At 33.9% G+C, this 16,088-nt stretch overlaps 1 protein-coding gene across 2 annotated transcripts in view; it reads right to left on the bottom strand.

Annotated features, from left to right (window-relative positions):
* Positions 1-16,088, bottom strand: part of LOC129243695 (GTP cyclohydrolase 1) — a 64,351-nt gene that overhangs the window by 13,198 nt on the left and 35,065 nt on the right. For both annotated transcript variants that reach the window (XM_054880902.1, XM_054880900.1), the window contains exon 2: positions 14,517-14,726. In XM_054880902.1, coding sequence (XP_054736877.1) covers positions 14,517-14,726 — 210 coding nt within the window. The remainder of the gene's footprint in view (positions 1-14,516; positions 14,727-16,088) is intronic.

Here is a 16,088-nt window from a genome sequence, read left to right as displayed (position 1 = left end):
AAAAAAACATTTAATTTTAATACTTTTAAAAATGGAAAAATAGGACCTGGACGGTTTTGTCCATTTTGGCTCTTCTATTTATCTGAAACACAAAAACCAAAAAAATTATCAACCAGTATGACTGTAGCTATGTCCCTTACTAGAATAACAAAAAATTGACGAATTGGTGAATGGTTTTGAACTCCACACTCTAAAAATCGGGGTTTTTCAGTTTTTTAATAAAAAAAAACGAAATAATTGAAATAATAATATGATTCTAGTACGGGCGATAGCCATTGATGCTGTGAACAACATATTAAAATTTCAGACCATTTGGCTGAATATTTTTTTTTACAACATCAGGCCGAAAAAAGTAGTTTCGAGATAACTGAGTTTAAAGTTTTGAGAGTGGCCGCGTGATGAATCTGACTCTACCGGCTAAAACAGCTGTAGAATCGAAAATACTGGGAAATCCTTCCAAAAATTTGACAGTATATTCTTAAAAGCCTATACTTTCGATATGTCAAAGTAATCGATTTCTTGAAAATTCTAGACCAGCGGTGCCCCTTAAGGAATGGATTATTCAAAAACTTGTAGTACCGTCATGTCGCCATTTTCTAAGATTGAGTGGCAGATACAGATATTCCGTTTCAATCGATGGTTGAGCATTTCGTGAGAATTAAAAAAAATTCTAAGCTTCTTAGTGGCTTTTCTAGATTACGTATTGTTGTTATTGTAGTAGCATAAACATGCTCCATACATATGCGGGGAGAATGCTGCTGAAGTTGCAATTGTTGGCCGGATATAAGTTTTGGTTACGTAGAACTGACTGTCGTTACACATTGTAGCTGAGTTTACTTGGACGTTATTTTAAACAATTTTGTTTAATGCTTTCATAGATTTTTCAATCAATTAATTGTGATACACCTGCAGTTAAGGGCCTTAAAAATTAAACGCTGGTAAGCTATGATTTTGAGTTTTGCGATTGAAATTCTCATAAAATGTTTTTGATAACCAAACAACTATTTTATAGTTAAGAATTTCATAATTTTGTAAACAACCCGTTTGATGTTTTTTCATTTGCAGGAAAATTTGTTTTTGACCAGAATGTATAGAACGTAGAAGTGTGGCCAACATCAGACCATTAATCAACTCTCAGTAATTTTGAAGGAATCAGCTGATTCGGTGACGTAATGAGGGTTATGACGCCGATTTGTTTACGATTGTATTGGTGATATACGAAAGAAATCAGAGCAACCAGCACTCGTACTACAAGGCGATATCAGGAGACCAGTTAATTTGTTTTTTTTTTCTATCGCCGTAGACATTCGGATACCAGCACCAAATGAAATAACGAAAAGTCGTTCCATTCGCACTATCGTCCTATGCTTTTAGCTGTAAATGCGTGTTAACTGTTCAACGATCTTTTCTTATTTTCTTTTGTCGTGACATTCCAATGTACAAAAAGTGGTCTGATATCATCCCCTTTAATGCAGGCGCTTTGTGTTACTTTGTTGTCGTTCTGGACACTGTAGCAGGTTAAACTCCTACTTATCCAGAATTGACCCCGACATACTAAACTTATTTCCAACATGTGAAGGCACTCCGCACGACACTAACCACTTTTTCACATGCCTCATCAAACCCACTCATCTAACACACCTTTCCCTCTGGGCGCAACCTGTCGAAATAGCAAGTTTCCTGTTAGATGAGCTAGACGAAGACGACCGATGGTGATCTACGTAAAACTGACAGGGCTACGTATATGGTTACAACAACAACAACAACAAGTGATTGGATGAGTGTGTTACTACGTGTGAAAAGATCGGGCAGAATTTTGGTGGTGAGTCCCTGGTGACGCGACAGCCGAAGTTACTTTCACCATTTCGCTTCGGATGACCAAACCCGGTTATTTATCATCCTTGGTTTTCGGCGTTGTAGCACTTTTTCTCGTTTGGTTTCCTTTTTTCCCCCTTGTGAGACTTATTTCGCTATTTGTCAGTTTTGGTCCGAAAATCTATGGAACACGTGTGCGAACTGTTTGTTTCTGGCCACTTTAAGTTAAAAAGCAATCAAAAGTTTTGCTCAATTCGCTGGACGCAAATAAACCAGCCTAGCTTTACATAACATTTAGGTAGCAGGTTCCCTACATAAAATTAAATTATTTAAAAACCAAAAAAAAAAATATTCTATATTCTATATTTTTCCCTACTTTGACGCCACGTTTCTCTTTAATATATATTTGTTAAAGAAAATATATTTTTAATACCGAACAAAATTGATGCTAACATAAATGTTTAATTCAGCCATAAAATTTCGCGTTTAAGACACATACATACATACATACATATGTTTGTATATAATCAAATTAAAAAATATTTGAATTTTCGCTCAAGGTGGATTTACAAATTGGATTTATAAAATCGTAATAAATTCACTGATTGTCTTGCCAGGTATCCAGCTGCTGTATATTTGCTCTTCACCGCTTATTACCTGATTGCTAACCTAAACGAAACCGGCATAATTGTTTCTGTAAGACTTGTCTACATAATTTGAACTACTATGTTTTTTAAGAAGATAGTTTTTTGTTTAGCTTCTTAGGGCACCAAAGCCGGTTTTTGCATTTGAAGTCAGTTTTTATAGCATAAATGTGCGTTTATTTATATTTGTTTATTTTTAATGGTTCCATTTTAAAACTAAAAACCAGTAAAGAAGTACGGAACCGCACTTTATATGCTCGACATATGCTTTTAAATATTTTTTTCCAAATCTCTAATATCAATGGTAACTGAAATATGGCTTGGGGTTTAAAAAATCACAGTCGCTTACATAACGAACCTCATAGAAAATATCTACGCGAATACTAGATTTGCAGTTTGGACGGGAAAAGAAGTATCCGACTATTTTGAAACCTGCACTGGTGTGAAACAAGGATGTCTGTTGTCGCCATTATTGTTCACTTTATATCTAAACGACTTGCACGACTATTTGGAAGGTGGACTATTGGTTAAAGGCATGAATATACGTCTTCTCTTTTATGCCGATGATATTGTTATCCTGGCGGATAACCCTAAGGTCATGCAATCCATGATTAATAACCTGGAGAAATACTGCGCCGAATGGAATATGGAAGTAAACCCACATAAATCGGAGATGATGGTCTTTAGAAGAGATGGACAACTTTCCCAGGCAGAAAAATGGTGGTACCAAAGAAATTAAATTGGTGGCGGAATATAAATGTCATTCTCACACCCAAAATGGCATTGGGCGAGCACTTAGAAGCCAGAAATACTTCCACAAAAGCTAGTATTAATTGCACATGGAACGACTTTTTAGCGAAACCATTGATTTCATTAAAATCAAAATGGAATCTGTTCTATAAAGGATGGAATCTGTGAAGATAGCCACATTTATTCTTTAGAGCTACACATGACTCCCACACAAACTAACACAAGACATCTTAAGTAAAAATGTGTTTTGGCTAAAGCATCTGAACCACATGGGAATGGAGTTCGGTCTGAAGTTTGAAGAAAACATCACCGCTATATACTGGCAAGATTGCTGTGCGCAATTTCTTACTAAAATGAAAACAAAAGATCTCAACATGGCAAGGCAAAAAGCACAGTCAAGCGCGACGCGAATTTGTAAACATTTAGACTACTCAAAAGGGGAATCATATATTAAAGGAGATATGCGACTAGCTGACATTACGACAATTTTCAAAGCAAGATGTGGTTTACTGAAGCTAAATGCAACTACGTATGGAAATGCTCAGAAAATATGCACCCTCTGCAATTTAAACGAGGAAGAAGATATGCAGCACTTCTAAGGAAGACGTCCGGTACTGAAAGAGATCAGAACAAGATACCTAAACGCAGCGAAGCTAAATGAAGCAGAAGTAATAGATATATGATACTTAATGGCCACAATTGGAAAAGACTAACTTGCTTTATATACTCAGTCTTACGCTACAGAGAATTTCTTATTGCAGATTTAATTTTTGATTAATTGAATAATTTGAGCTGTGACAGACAACATTGTTATTGCCACAAATTTATTATTTCTTTCTTTATGTATTTATATATTTAAATGAATTATTGTATAAATTATTGTAAAATATTTGTAAAATATATATTTTTTAATAATTCACTCAGTTTTATTTAGCTTTACTTTTGACGTGATAACGTCTTATGATTCGATTTAACAGGCTGCACGCACGAAAGAATGTGTCGTTACCTTGCTCATTAGTGTTATCTTGCTCATTGCCGTTACCTTGCTCATTAGTGTTACCTTGCTCATTGCCGTTACCTTGAATGAACTGCAAACTAAAGCGCGGAACGAACGACAAAGCAAACAAAGCAAACGAACGGCAACGTTCGACATCTTGCTCTCTCCTACTTAAGTGAGCGTATATGTGTATGTATATGCGCATATGTACATATATAAATTCACGTATTTGTATTTGCATATGCCTTCTTATTGATTACACAGGGCAACAAAAAAAAAAAAAAAATCTGCGGCAATAATTTTGTTAAAGGTTTTCATTAGCACCTGTATTATATATATTGAGTATGAAATTACATTTTTTGAATTGACTCTGGTTCTTGAGATAAACGCACAATTAAAAATTACTAAAAAAATTTAAAGTGCCCTCCTACAGTTGCACTAATTTGATTAAACCTAACTACGGTTTCGTTATCTGTTTGCATATTTAGGTACAACACTTTCACTTATTTGCTGTTAGACTCAGAAGTTATCAGTTATTGTCATTTTTCAGTTTTAAATAAATTGTTGTCTCGAAAATATGAGTTCGTCACGAAAACCTTGTGCTAACGATTGCAACAGTTTTTGTTATATATGTGGCAAATTTTGTTCGCAAAAGCAAAGAAAACAGATCACAGAGTTTGTGAAAACAACCTACCAAGCATACTTTGGGATAAAGTATGTACAAAAGAATAAATATTGGGTACCCAATATTGTGTGTAAGTCTTGTGTAGAATCTTTGCGATACTGGAGCCAAGGAGGACGTAAAGGTCTTCAATTCGGAGTACCGATGAGGTGGAATGAGCCAACGAATCATTTTAATGACTGTTATTTCTGTGCAGTAAAAGTGAAAGGTACAAACCGTTTTAAGAAACGGAATTGGGTTTATCCTAATATTTAATCAGTTAGACCCCCAGTATTGCACAGTGACAATTTACCAATTCCTGTGTTTACAGGACCATCTTCTGCTACCTGTAATGACATTGAAATGTTAGAGAATTCTGACAATCAAGCAAGCAGCAGTGAAAGTGAGGAACAGGGAGAACGGTTCCACCAGGATATAAAAATAATGGAAGAAAGGTACCAAGGTCGATGGGACTGCCACATGATGGCAGACTACTGCTGGACCTTATTAAGGGATTGTCCTAAGCAAAATCATAACTGAAAAGCCAACAGAAAAATTTTTTTGTAATGTTTTTAAATTATTTAAGTTAACTGCAAATATATATTTTTGTTTTTGTATAATTTTTAATGAAATATATTAATAAAAATATTTTTTTAGTGCATATTGGTATTTTAATAATGTTTTTTTCAGTGAAATAGATAATAGTCTTTATCTCAAAAACTAGAGTCAATTTGAGAAATCTAAAATTTTTCTAGTATTCAGCACACTAGTCTCACACAGAATTGACTTAAACCAACCCTGCCGCAAAATGACTGTTCCCCAGTGTTATTATTAATTTGATTTACTTGAAGAATTTAAAATAAAACCAAGTTTGTTAATAATACCTGTTGTTTTAATGTTATTATTATTTTTTGACGTGATAACGTCTTATAATTCTATGTAGCCGGCTGCACGCACCAAAAAATGCGTCGTTATCTTGCTCATGCGTCGTTACCTTGCTTGAACAGCATGTTATGTTATGTTATGATATGTTATGTTATGTTATGCTATGTTATGTTATGTTATGTTATGTTATGTTATGTTATGTTATGTTATGTTATGTTATGTTATGTTATGTTATGTTGTGTTATGTTATGTTATGTTATGTTATGTTATGTTATGTTATGTTATGTTATGTTATGTTATGTTATGTTATGTTATGTTATGTTATGTTATGTTATGTTATGTTAAAGTATATTATGTTATGTCAATGTTAACTCATTCTCTAGATCCATACAAAATATCTATCAAACAAATAAAATTAAAATTTTCTTTTGAAAAATGCAACCATTCAATCAGTATTTTCTTATGACGTTATCACGTTAAACTATCGTCAGTAAACCGACTTTACAGACAACCTCTTTTTTTAACATCTGGTCGCATTGCCCGCTATTGCAGTTATTGTTGGTGTTCTACGGCTTTCAGCAGTCAAATCTCTCTCTCACTATTGCACTATAGCTTTGGATATAAAAACGCACTTAAATGCCCATTTAAAGAAATTAAAATACCAAATTTTTATTGAATTACTTAAAAAACTTTGTATGCGTGATAAATTTGTCTTTAAAATGTGCATTTTTTTAAATAAATGTGAACGGCTTCTTTGCTATTTTTGAGGTTATGTAACAAGATAAAGGTACTCTTTTTGTAAAAATGTCGTTAAGGTTTCTTAAGTATTTTCTCGTATTTTGTTGCTTATTTAACTATGAATACACCTCTTGATGCCCTATGTCCCACTAAAGATTTAGGACCGGAAAAAACGATTACACCTCTATAGTTTTAATACGCATTCAGTAAATTCAAACGCTTTTTAAAATGTGTAAAAAGGTTTTCAATGTTACGAAGAGTTGAGAGAGGGACATTTAATATTCTTGCATAACCTTAAAAGGAGCAAAATATTATATTTACACTTTCAAAATATCAAATTTTATAAGTACCAACAAATTTTCATTAACACTAAAATCTTCTCAGAGTAACCTTTTTTAACATTCTTTTGTTTAATAATAAAGTTTTTTTTTTAAGTTATAGTTTCGGTAGCTTTAAATTAAAAATAAGAAACAAACACCAACTTAAAAATTTTCGCATTTTGATACATAAAAGAGCACTAAATTTATTGCGAAGAGCAAATGGTTGGCAACACTGCACAACTTGGCAAAAGTGACGTTACGCACCCTCTGTTCCTATCATTCTTGGGATCGACTCATGCGTACACCTACCTAGGAAAACCGATAGACTGCCAGAAATCAAAATTTCTGTTGTATGAGTGCTGGACTTTGATTGCTATCTGATATTAAGTACCCATACATACTGATCAGTGATCACCTTTGAAATCATTTGTTAAACAAATTGTCTCTCATTAGTGTTAATTATTTTGCAGAAAAAATGTTTATTAGCGTTAAATGCCAATAACTCGTTTCGTTAATGAGTAGCTGTCATACATATTTATGCACATGAAAGTCTACGTCTACTCTTAAGCATATTGTCACATGCACATACATACATACGCATTTCAACAAACCTGCGAGTACTCGTACTCGTACATGCGCTTGTGTAGGGATGCTTGTAGAAAATTTGCATTTCATAAGATCTCCATTTCTCAACAGATTTTTGTGTCAAACACTGGTTCGCCGTTCATAAAGCTCGACCCATTAACAAAAATATTTTATTTACGTATCCAATTTTGCACTATTCTTTTTTGGTGTAAAATACCCACTTTCTTGTCAAGCGACAATTCCCACTGGTTTTGTGGAATTTTACTTGTGTATTTAAGTATGTGCTAGTGACATTTCATTTGCATGCACTCACTTGTGGTCCAAAGCATGGGGATTTCCTTTTCTGACGCCGCAACCAGTTTCTTGACGATGAGTCAATTAGCCTGGGAATTTTAGCTGCCAGGAAAGTACCAAAAATGCAGAAAATTGCGTAAAAAGAATGGCAGAAACTAGTTTGAATACCTTGCAAAATTCTCAGTAACCGCATGAGATGACATACTAAGCAAAAGTGGATATTAAATTGGGTTATTTGGTTTTGCCAGCAAACTTAAGCGAAAAAAAATAACTGGCGCGTACACTTCTGTTAAGTGTTTGGCCGCGCTCCCCCTCCCATTTGTGGTCTGATTGTGCTTTTCCATACTACATAACTCAAAATTAGCTTCTAACTTAGCTTTAATTCATGTATTTAGATTATTTGGTTCGCTTATAATTATCGGCTGGTATAGAGTGCTTACTACCAAGTGGCGCAAAATTAATCTCCCCTATCGGAAGATTTATAATTTTTGCAAGATAAAGGTCAAAATAAGGATTTCCATAATCAAAATCAATTTTTTTATTCAAAAAAAGTTATTCAAAAACAATATTGGATGATTAGTTTTGCGCCACCTTGTTTAAGTAATAAAATCAAATAATTAAAAATTTAATACCATAATTGCTATGATTTCAATGATTAAATTGATTATAAACATAACTATGCAATGGGCTGTGCGAAAGCTAAATAAATTTCGTTAATTTAATTAAAATAGTGAAACAAATTTTGTTAATTTAATTAAAAGCACTTATTTATCGAAAAAATGTTTACAGTATCAAAGAATTTCAACATCATCTTTTGGCTCTACAGCTCTTTGTGAGCTTTGGCCTGCTGTACGTGGGACCTCCATACGTCTCGAACGCGTGCGACTTTTTTCTAGTTCGTTATCCTAAGTTTCTTGATGTCGTCCTCTAGTTTGTCGGTCCATCTTGTTCTCGGCCTTCCTCTTGCTCTAGTGTTGAACGCTCTGGCTTCTACGATTTTCTTCTGCGCTCTCGTACCGTCCATTCTTGTAATGTGACCCAACCATCTTAACCGCTGCGCTTTGATGAAACGTATAACATTTTCGCCCTTTATCAGTTGATCTAGCTCGTCGTTCCATCTTATTCGCCATTCGCCGTGATCTTTGATTGCTCCGAAAATTCTTCTGAGTACTTTTCGTTCGAAGGCTTGCAGTTTTCTTTTATCTGCTTCAATTAGCGTCCATGATTCAGATGCATAGCATAATACTGGTCTAATGATGGTTTTATACAGACTCAATTTGCATTGTCTGTTTAGTCCAGGTAGTTTTGATTTGAAGAGTTTCGTTAACGACGCATACGATCTGTTCGCTGCTAGAATTCTCTCATCGATGGTGAGGCTCAGTTTGAAGCCTAAATAGGTAAAGGATTCAACGATTTCAAAAGAAAAATGGCCAATTTTCAGTTTGCCTGATGTTGGTTTATTTTGTCTGGACATCATCATATATTTCGTCTTATCTTCGTTGATTTTAAGACCAATTTTACAAGCAGCAAAATCAATATCAGCGAAGGTTTTGGTTAGGGCGTGGATATTTTTGCTGACAATTGCTATGTCATCTGCGTATGCGAATAGTTGGGTAGTTCTGTTTAAAATATGTCCAGTCCTTTTTGCGTCACTTACTTCATCGATGGCACAGCATAGCATACGGTTGAAGATTGTTGATGAGAGCGTATCCCCTTGTCTTACTCCAGTTTTAATTCTGAAGGGGTCGGATTTTTTCTCTTGTATCATTACTTTGGATACAGTTTCTTTCAGAGTCATCATCACTATTCTGGTTAGTTTGTCTGGGATTTTGCATTTATGAAAAATTGTGGGGATAGCCCTCAAAGAATTTCATTTATTTAATTTATCAAAAAATTTACAGACAGGCTTCGTTCGTAGAAAACTCCTAGCAATTATCCGTAATGACATTTAAAAAACTTAAAACGCTAACTCTGTGGCATTTGCGTAAAGTTCTCTTTATATTACTTTTCATTATTTTTAATATAAATTTTGAAATTTTGAATATGAAAAAAATTGGATTTTGTAAAATACAGTAGCTAATTTCCATTTAATTGTGGAGAAAAAAAGCCAGTGTCAACTATACATACAAACATGGCGACCTCCATTCCTAATTTATTGTTGCTGTAGAGAATTGTGAGGGATGATAGACACCAGGTTTGTTCGTTAGGTATGGTGAAAAAAAAGAGGTTGTCTGTAAAGTCGGTTTACTGACGATAGTTTAAAGTGATAACGTCATAAGAAAATACTGATTGAATGGTTGCATTTTTCAAAAGAAAATTTTAATTTTATTTGTTTGATAGATATTTTGTATGGATATAGAGAATGAGTTAACATTAACATAACATAATATACTTTAACATAACATAACATAACACAACATAACATAACATAACATACCATAACATAACATAACATAACATAACATAACATACCATAACATAACATAACATAACATAACATAACATAACATAACATAACATAACATAACATAATATAACATAACATAACATAACATAACATAACATAACATAACATAACATAACATAACATAACATAACATAACATAACATAACATAACATAACATAACATAACATAACATAACATAACATAACATAACATAACATATCATAAAGCATTCACCAACAGCTTTCATTTGATACCCATATTGTACATACACGTCCGAAGGTTATCCGGGTCCACGTTTTTACCTATATCTCGAGACCCCAGTCACGGAGCGGCATGAAAAATACTCTGTAATAAAGCATTCACCAACAGCTTTCATTTGATACCCATATTGTACATACACGTCCGAAGGTTACGCGGGTCCACGTTTTGACCTATATCTCGAGACCCTATCTACCAATAGGTATCCAAACTATACGGAAACCATCTTCAATACCTCCTTAACAATGTGTGTAAGTTTGGTTTAATTCGGTGCAAAGACACGGCGGGTCCACGTTTTGGCATATATTTCCAGACCCTAGTCATCAATAGGTATGAAAACTACCCCGTATTAAAGCACTTATCAACAGCTTTCATTTGATACCCATATTGTACATACACAACCAAAGGTTACCCGGGTCCACGTTTTGACCTATATCTCGAGACCCCAGTCACGGAGCGGCATGAAAAATACTCTGTACTAAAGCATTCACCAACAGCTTCAATTTGATATCCATATTGTACAAACACATTCTAGGGTCCACGTTTTGGTCTCTATCTCGAGATCCTAGTCACGGAGCGGCATGAAAAATAAAATATAATCCATGTTACTCGTGGATGATGTAGCTTTCGAATGGTGAAAGAATTTTGAAAATCGGTCCAGTAGTTTTTGAGCCTATTCATTACAAACAAAGTTTTCCTCTTTATAATATTAGTATAGACAACATATCTTATAAGGTATATGGTAAATATTACCATACATTTTTTCCTTCATATATAATAAAAAAATTAATAATAATAACATTAAAACAACAGGTATTATTAACAAACTTGGTTTTATTTTAAATTCTTCAAGTGAATCAAATTAATAATAATCAATAAGAAGGCATATGCAAATACAAATACGTGAATTTATATATGTACATATGCGCATATACATACATATATACGCTCACTTAAGTAGGGGAGAGCAAGATGTCGACCGTTGCCGTTCGTTTGCTTTGTCGTTCGTTCCGCGCTTTCGCTTGCAGTTCATTCAATGCAATGAGCAAGGTAACGACATATGAGCAAGGTAACGGCAATGAGCAAGGTAACGACATATGAGCAAGGTAACACTAATGAGCAAGGTAACACTAATGAGCAAGGTAACGACACATTTTTTCGTGCGTACAGCCTGTTAAATCGAATTATAAGACGTTATCACGTCAAAAAATGTTGAGGGGAACTTTGGATTCTACGTCATTCGTTTTGTGTTTCACAAAATTTAGCTTTAGCTTATTGAAACACAAAACGAGTGACGTCGGCATATCTGTCAAATTCGAATAACGGTCTGCTAGGTAGTACACCTCTAAAAATCTTTTCACAATGGTGCACAGTCAGAGAAATGCCACTACTGGCGCGTATCGGGGTTATGTTTAGTTAGCAGAATCTCTTGGAAGAACATACACCAAGTTTCAGCCAGATCTGTCTATTTCTTTTTGTTTGGCATTCGTTTGAATCGAGTGATCGCAGTCGAGTGATTTTCCTTTTCCCTCACGACAACGCACTAGCTCGATCCTTGCGCGCAGTTGTGGGCACAAAATGAATGGAAATAGGTTTCCAACTCGTTTCAAATCAAAACTATTCTCCAGACTTGGCTCAGTCGAATCCCTCAGAACACCTATTTGTTTCATATTTTGAAGAAATGGCTGGCAGAATCGAATGACTATTTTTCAGATTTGGACAAATCCTATTATTCAGTAGAGATCAACAAACTAAACAAGCGTTGGATGAAGTGTATAAGCAGTTTTTATTTTGCATGGACTTTTATATGCAAATATATTTCTTATCGCTCAACTTCGGCAAGAAATTAACCTAAATATATATATTAAATATTTTATACAATATATATATATACCTATGTATATATATATTAAATACTATATACAAGTATATACATATAATTACACCCTACTACTATTTGTGGTATGCGTCTTTTTCCACAAATTGAAGGAACTACAGTCCACAAATGAAGGGGCCTACAGTTTTATGCCGCCACCGAACGGCAGATAGTTTTTCTATTATTTGGTGTTTCATGCCTTCTACAAAAGTTGCTTCGGTTTAACGCAATACTGAATTTTTTTAACATAAAATTAAAGAATAGAATAATGATAATAATAACATGAAAACAATATACAGCATGTTATGATTAAGAAGCATATTACATAACGCCTTTGCTACACATTTCACTCATAAAAAACGAACGCTACTTCATGGATGCATTAAGCAAACCTCTGTTGCCATTTAACATTCCTCGTTCTGCGTATTTGTGTTGACATTGACAGCTTGACATACACAAGATGGTCACACAATTAACTACTTTACGCCGCATTAACTCTGAATAGTAGTGAATTGAGTGGGCGTAAGTGGCTAAAAGCGCACATTCACGTATACACACATACCCACAGCTAAGAAGAGACATAACAGAGGCTACGAAACTATGTATGTTCAAGTAGGAGGTGCTCTTTAGTATACACAGCGTCGATGTTAATAAAATATAGCACAGAAACAACAATAGTGTTTGAAAAAGAGAATAAAACGTAAGGCCAACTAAAGCCCAAGTAAAGGATATACTATGCACATGTATAAGTGCATGTGTGTACATACCAAATGCATCTAATAATAATAGTATTCTTATTCTTCGCCATTAACCGCCTTAGCTATTTTGGCCTCTGCTATTCTTTATCCTTATTGCTAACTCATTGAATATTTGCAGAGCTGGAATGCCTTCATGTGTTTCAGCGCCATTATCTGGTCTGCTGAATGTTAATTCGGTGAACTATTTATGCACAAGGTGGCGCAAAATTAATCATATTTTTTTAAATAACTTTTTTACTAAATTAAAAAAAAATATTTTGAGTGATGGACACATTTATTTTTAACTTTACGCGCTCCATTGCTTGTCTATTTCTAAACTGCACCTGCCTAGTTCGCAAGTGTCAAATAAGATTGACGTTCGACGCCATTTGCAAAATTAAAAAAAAAAAATCGTTACGGTGATTAATTTTGCGCCACCTTCTACATGTATGTACAGCTGCGAACTTTTTAGGTTTTCCCAAGTTTCCTAAAATGTTGATACATAAATTTTTTTGTTTTCAAAATCAGCATCTTTATATTCACAATTTTTTATTATGTTTCGGCAGTTCCGACATGTAAAATAATTTAATTTAAATAAAAATTATACTTTTTGAAGATGCTATGTACATAAAATATATATATGTAGTTATTATATTTGATCCTGATTGATGGAACATACAACAACAACAATTCATTGCTCTATTGTCACACTTAACATTTGTTAGCGAACCAACAAAAAAAACAATGTTCATGCAGACGAAGACCGTGGCTATACTGAGTACTTTACAGAAGCGCGAGGTACTGTAATTGAAAGAGAGAGCCTCTTCCACAGCAGTGTTCAGTCTTGTTATTACGTACGCAATCATAATTTGAAAATAGAAAACAGAAATTCCAATGTATACAACTTAATGTTTTTGTTTTTGAGCCTACATATTTCCAATTTGTAAAGTCATATTTTCTCCACTAATGGAAAGGCAAATCTGTTAATAAGTTCGCCTTGACTAATATCAGATCTTCTCAAAAATATTCGGAGCTACCATATATAGGCATCTCGAGTTAATGACATTAAACCTGGCTATTTTCAAAATTAGTTTTTTTCCATTAAATTTTAAATATTAATTATATCTACACAACAATTTGTTCACAAGCTTCTACAATATTTGGGGTTATAGTTATTCGAAAGGACAAACTTTAAATAACGAATGCAGTTTCTTTAACATTTTAAGAGAAACCATACACTTAAAAAACAAGTAATTTTATAAAAAAAGTAAAATTTTTTGCTTTATAAAAGTAAATGTTGTTTTTTATAAAAGAATTTTTTTTTTATAAAATTTACTTTAGTAAATTCTCCCTCAGATATACATATTTATATATACAAAATATCACATTTAAAGTGAGCTCAGAAATGAAAATATTTCATGATTTTTTTCTTACTTCTCAAACGATCTTTAAAGACTTAAAAAACGAAAAAAAAATTAACAATAACATAAAAGTCTTACGCGTACTTACCTTCCAAATTCTGGTCGTAACCCTTCGTAAAGAACAACATGGCCTTTGCCGCACGTTCGGGTGTCTTCAGCAAGCCCTGTCGCTCGGGATTTTCACCCAGACCACTCAGCAAGAGGCGATAAGAACGCGACAACTCGGGTAAGAGAGCCTCACGTGTAGGAGGTTTGTGATCCAGTTCGAGGTCATGATGGAATGTGCAATTTTCATGACCTAAGTATTGAGAAAGTAATAAAAAAATTTAAATTAGTAAATAAGAATAAGCGCACATTTTTACAGTTACGACTACACGCAAATAAAACAAAATGCGATACGAAGAGCGTAATTTTTGGTACTTAGCAAACGAAATTCAATGCATGAATAGTTCAACACTCATAGTCACATGCATTCTTACATAGTAATTATTATTTTTTATTTACTTAAAGAGAGCGTGAGTTAAGCGCCAGCTTGCCAAACGATTAATCAGAAATGAGAGAGCATAAAATTTTGTAAGTCAAGGAAGTAATAAATAGTGAGTTGTTAATTAAATTTTTTACGCGAAGTAAAGCAAACCTGTTTGCTACATTAAGCTTCATTAAATCATCACCTTTTCATCAAATTTTGCTTTAAATAAAACAACTGACATTTAAAGTAAGCAAATATAGCTTCTTTATTCATTTTATTATTAAACGTAACTCAAGGTGTTATAAATAATGGAAAACACTTATCTGTTAAATATAACAACAACTCAATTATCATTTTCACAACACTCTGCCTGAATATCTAGTAAGTAATCGACAGTTACTAGGGAGCAATTCGATATAACAGTGCGTTTAGAGGTGGGTAACAGTAGATGGTTTGAAACACACTTGTGAAGAGGTGCTTTTCTGAAAAAATAGTGGTATTAATTACTGCAAAACGTACATATATATATGCTAATTACTTGGAATTTAGGAAAAAATTTTTTTACGAGGGTGGGCTAAAAAGTAATGGCTCTAAACAAGAAAATGAATCCGTGGTATGAATGTGACTGCAGCGCACTCTCTTTTAAGCAAATACTTAGGGGACTAACAAATTTGTGCGCTTATGAGAAAAGCGTAGAAAAAGTCGTTAATCAGTTTCACTTCCAAAATAAGGCAAACCTCCGAGTGCATTTCTGTCATAAAAAAGCTCGTCATAAAAAAAAACACTTTGCCTTTCGGAGTCGGCTTAAAACTGTAGGTCCCTCCATTTGTGGAACAAAATCAAGACGCTCGCCACAGAAAGGAACAGGAGCTCGGCCAAACACGTAATATAAGTTTATACGCCAATTTTTTATTTTTAATTATTTAACAGAAGTCTTATTAATATATGTATTTTTGGAAGAAACGTAAAAAAACGAATATTATTGTGCAAGGTATTCAAATATCCTTGGACTATGGGAATATCAGCAGCCAATTCAACACCTCGCTGTGAGAAAAGTGATTTCGAGTGATGGAAAACTTTATTGCGACCTTTACGCGCCTCATTGCTTGTCTGTTTGTGTACTACAGCTGTGTAGATCACAAGTGTCAAATATGATTGACATACGACGCCATTTGCAAAAATTATAATTTT

The sequence above is a fragment of the Anastrepha obliqua genome, chromosome 4, assembly GCF_027943255.1.
Source record: "Anastrepha obliqua isolate idAnaObli1 chromosome 4, idAnaObli1_1.0, whole genome shotgun sequence".
Taxonomy (NCBI): Eukaryota; Metazoa; Arthropoda; class Insecta; order Diptera; family Tephritidae; genus Anastrepha; species Anastrepha obliqua.
The sequence above is the reverse complement of the archived record's forward strand: the minus strand, read 5'-3'. Positions and strand labels throughout refer to the sequence as shown.